Source organism: Procambarus clarkii, chromosome 80 (assembly GCF_040958095.1).
Source record: "Procambarus clarkii isolate CNS0578487 chromosome 80, FALCON_Pclarkii_2.0, whole genome shotgun sequence".
NCBI lineage: Eukaryota > Metazoa > Arthropoda > Malacostraca > Decapoda > Cambaridae > Procambarus > Procambarus clarkii.
In genome coordinates this window covers 19,522,067-19,527,081 of record NC_091229.1, presented here as the reverse complement: position 1 = coordinate 19,527,081, position 5,015 = coordinate 19,522,067, and the positions used below count along the sequence as shown (strand labels likewise).

The 5,015-nt window shown below is 46.5% G+C and overlaps 1 protein-coding gene across 1 annotated transcript; it reads left to right on the top strand.

Annotated features, from left to right (window-relative positions):
* Positions 1–282: 282 nt before the first annotated feature.
* On the top strand, positions 283–2,481 carry LOC138357915 (uncharacterized). Its single transcript, XM_069315090.1, has 2 exons — positions 283–398; positions 1,413–2,481. Exons 1-2 carry the CDS (start codon positions 283–285, stop codon positions 2,479–2,481), a joined length of 1,185 nt encoding a protein of 394 aa, XP_069171191.1.
* The last annotated feature ends 2,534 nt before the right edge of the window (positions 2,482–5,015 follow it).

The following is a 5,015-nucleotide window of genomic DNA, read 5'->3' as shown; positions in this document are numbered from 1 at the left end:
GAGGCCACGTGGAGACCATTGCAGAGGGCTGGAGGCCAGGCAAGGCCAAGGAGGAGGGCTGGAGGCCAGGCAAGGCCAAGGAGGAGGGCTGGAGGCCAGGCAAGGCCAAGGAGGAGGGCTGGAGGCCAGGCAAGGCCAAGGAGGAGGGCTGGAGGCCAGGCAAGGCCAAGGAGGAGGGCTGGAGGCCAAGCAAGGGCAAGGAGGAGGGCTGGAGGCCAGGCAAGGGCACGGAGGAGGGCTGGAGGCCAAAGGAGAAGAAATGTATGGCGTAAGATTCTAAAGATGATGGTGATAAAGGAAGATCAACAAATTCCAGTAGAAGGACGGAGTCTGACGGTGAAAGAACCAGGCACACGGCCGCCATGCTCTCTTGCACTTACAGAAAACTCGTTTAAGGGGTAACTATACTGTTCTGGCAACCCTACCCTTTGTCTCTAGAGAAGTTACTTATTTCTTCGCTGGTGACTATTGAATTGTACTGACGACAGATTAGGGGAGGGCAGCAGGTGAGGGGAAGGGAAGTAGGTGAGGGGGCAGGGAAGTAGGTGAGGGGACAGGGAAGTAGGTGAGGGGGCAGGGAAGTAGGTGAGGGGGCAGGGAAGTTGGTGAGGGGGCAGGGAAGTAGGTGAGGGGGCAGGGAAGTAGGTGAGGGGAAGGGAAGTAGGTGAGGGGGAAGGGAAGTAGGTGAGGGGGCAGCGAAGTAGGTGAGGGGGCAGGGAAGTAGGTGAGGGGGCAGGGAAGTAGGTGAGGGGGCAGGGAAGTAGGTGAGGGGGAAGGGAAGTAGGTGAGGGGGCAGGGAAGTAGGTGAGGGGGCAGGGAAGTAGGTGAGGGGGAAGGGAAGTAGGTGAGGGGGCAGGGAAGTAGGTGAGGGGGCAGGGAAGTAGGTGAGGGGGCAGGGAAGTAGGTGAGGGGGAAGGGAAGTAGGTGAGGGGGCAGGGAAGTAGGTGAGAGTAGGAAGCCAGCAGAGAGGAGGAAAGCAGCTGTTGTAGTGTCTGAAAGCCCAGGTTGTTGACTAATGATAAAGTGCCTGATCAATTGAACTATTTGTTGAATTGTGCGTTTTTTGGCAGCTGTCAGACAATATACCCGGACCCACCTGGCTGTTGTATCTGGCAGTGGGTCGTATGAGCGTGGGTGGGCTGCAGGAGGGGTCAGGTCATGTAGTGTGGGTATGCTGCTACCTGCCATGTAGGTCTCATGTTGGCTCACTTCCCAGGATCATGTGGGTCGGTTCCCGCATCTAGGTCAATGTGAAGAGGTCTCCTTGCAAGGTTGAGAAGGAGCACAGTCAATTGGTGCAATGACTCGTCGTGTTCCAGTTATTGGAGGTTTTCTCCGGCCCCTGTTGACTTAGAGACTCGTTTTTCCTGTTGAGTTAGAGACTGGGTTTTGTTTTTTAAGTTACTGGCTAGTTGGGCACCGTCCACGGGTGCCAAGGTCGTTTGGCACCGTCCACGGGTGCCAAGGTCGTTTGGCACCGTCCACGGGTGCCAAGGTCGTTTGGCACCGTCCACCGGTGCCAAGGTCGTCCGCCACTGTCCAGTGCCAGGGTCGTCCACCACCGTCCACCAGTGCCAAGGTCGTCCACCACCGTCCACCAGTGCCAGGGTCGTCCACCACCGTCCACCAGTGCCAAGGTCGTCCACCACCGTCCACCAGTGCCAGGGTCGTCCACCACCGTCCACCAGTGCCAAGGTCGTCCACCAGTGCCAGGGTCGTCCACCACCGTCCACCAGTGCCAGGGTCGTCCACCACCGTCCACCAGTGCCAGGGTCGTCCACCACCGTCCACCAGTGCCAAGGTCGTCCACCACCGTCCACCAGTACCAGGGTCGTCCACCACCGTCCACCAGTACCAGGGTCGTCCACCACCGTCCACCAGTACCAGGGTCGTCCACCACCGTCCACCAGTACCAAGGTCGTCCACCATCGTCCACCAGTGCCAAGGTCGTCCACCACCGTCCACCAGTACCAAGGTCGTCCACCACCGTCCACCAGTGCCAGGGTCGTCCACCACCGTCCACCAGTACCAGGGTCGTCCACCACCGTCCACCAGTACCAAGGTCGTCCACCATCGTCCACCAGTGCCAAGGTCGTCCACCATCGTCCACCAGTGCCAAGGTCGTCCACCAGTGCCAGGGTCGTCCACCACCGTCCACCAGTGCCAGGGTCGTCCACCACCGTCCACCAGTGCCAGGGTCGTCCACCAGTACCAAGGTCGTCCACCACCGTCCACCAGTACCAAGGTCGTCCACCACCGTCCACCAGTGCCAGGGTCGTCCACCACCGTCCACCAGTACCAGGGTCGTCCACCATCGTCCACCAGTACCAAGGTCGTCCACCATCGTCCACCAGTACCAAGGTCGTCCACCATCGTCCACCAGTGCCAAGGTCGTCCACCAGTGCCAGGGTCGTCCACCACCGTCCACCAGTGCCAGGGTCGTCCACCATCGTTCACCAGTACCAAGGTCCTTACAATTAGTCCTTACAATTGCGGTTGTCACAACATGCTTATAGTATTAGAACTGCCCAAACGTCTAATGCATTGTATCTACATACGAGTTTATGCGATCACAATATTAACTGGAATGGGGCAAAAAGCATTACCAATTGTGGTGATTTCGTGGAACGGAATTTGATTGAGTCTGCTCTAATCAGTCAGTGTCCAAATCTTCTTAATGTTAGTACTGGAATGTACAAACTTGATCCATTTTTAAGTTATAATATTGCACAACAGTTTAAGAAACAACTCTGATAGAGAGGCTTACAATGTCTCATTATAACTGTATATTCATATATTGTGTGTTCATGAGGCTTTTCTTTAATCTTTCATCCTTATTCTCTGACCGCTTAATCCTCTTTGACCATTCTAAGCTAAGCTATACCTGATTTTGGTTAATTACACCTGACCAACCCTAGGGATGGGTTGGTCAGGTGTCGGCCTATATATCCTCCCCCTTCTCCCTTCTCCTTAGTCAGTCTGGTGTTGACAAAGGCTTTAACAAAGCCGAAACGTTCACCTCATTTCATATTTCTCTGTGGATTTTACGCATATATATATATATATATATATATATATATATATATATATATATATATATATATATATATATATATATATATATATATATATATATATATATATATATATGTCGTACCTAGTAGCCAGAACTCACTTCTCAGCCTACTATGCAAGGCCCGATTTGCCTAATAAGCCAAGTTTTCATGAATTAATGTTTTTTCGTCTACCTAACCTACCTAACCTAGATTTTTTTGGCTACCTAACCTAACCTTACCTATATATATACGTTAGGTTAGGTTAGGTAGGGTTGGTTAGGTTCCGTCATATGTCTACGTTAATTTTAACTCCAATAAAAAAAATTGACCTCATACATAGTGAAAAGGGTAGCTTTATCATTTCATAAGAAAAAAATTATAGTAAATACATTAATTCAGGAAAACTTGGCTTATTAGGCAAATCGGGCCTTGAATAGTAGACTGAGAAGTGAGTTCTGGCTACTAGGTACGACATATATATATATATATATATATATATATATGTCGTACCTAGTAGTCAGAACGCACTTCTCAGCCTACTATGCAAGGCCCGATTTGCCTAATAAGCCAAGTTTTCATGAATTAATTGTTTTTCGACTACCTAACCTACCTAACCTAACCTAACCTAACTTTTTCGGCTACCTAATCTAACCTAACCTATAAAGATAGGTTAGGTTAGGTTAGGTAGGGTTGGTTAGGTTCGGTCATATATCTACGTTAATTTTATCTCCAATAAAAAAAATTGACCTCATATATAATGAAACGGGTAGCTGTATAATTTCATAAGAAAAACATTAAAGAAAATATATTAATTCAGGAAAACTTGGCTTATTAGGCAAATCGGGCCTTGCATAGTAGGCTGAGAAGTGCGTTCTGGCTACTAGGTACGACATATATATATATATATATATATATATATATATATATATATATATATATATATATATATATATATATATATATATATATATATATATATATATATATGTGATTCCTAGGGGCACTAATCCTAATCTGGTGCCCCTAGGAATCACATGAGACAAGCCCATGACATTACTCTAACCAGAGAAATGTTGAACAAGAATACCTGCATAATAGACAAAACCCAAGATGCAAGAAGATTACAAATTCTTGAGGCAATTCACATAAGAATAGAGCGACCTACCATGAACACCCAAATCACGGAACTATTTACTCTACCCACCATGAGAGTAAGAACAAGACAAGAACATATCGATGCCAACACAGAAGACAATGTCCAACATAATAGGCCAATTACACTGGATTAATCTTTGTGTTTAGATAGGAGCTGCCTCGTATGGGCCAATAAGCCTTCTGCAGCCTCTATGTTTCACCTCACATTTATCCCTTATGTATCCCCCCATGTTTTCACCTTTATTGTATTATCACCTGACCCAGTGCGGGTATAAAATCAACTAGTATTGTAAGATCTGTTCACTTGAGAATGAACCATGGAGGTTCGAAACGTTGTGCAAATTATATAAATAAGAGTAATACACTCTATAGTAAATCACTTCTTTTCTTCACCTCAAAAGTACGAAAATGAGTTTTGGAGAACTCCTATTTCAATTAAGCCCTGATGCTAAGAAAATAGAGGCATAGAAGCCCTAAACCAGAAAATAATAAACACAATATATATATATATATATATATATATATATATATATATATATATATATATATATATATATATATATATATGTCCAACCCACGCTTGAAACAACAATCAAGAGATCCCACCTCCACCACATTACGCGGTAATTAGTTCCACAAATCAACAACCCTGTTACCGAACCACTATTTACCCTGGTCTTTCCTAAATCTAAACTTATCTAATTCATATCCATTGTTTTGTGTTCTGTCTTGTGTTGATACTTTTAATACCCTTTTAACTTAATATCCCCTTTGTTATGTCTATTCATCCACTTGTACACCTCT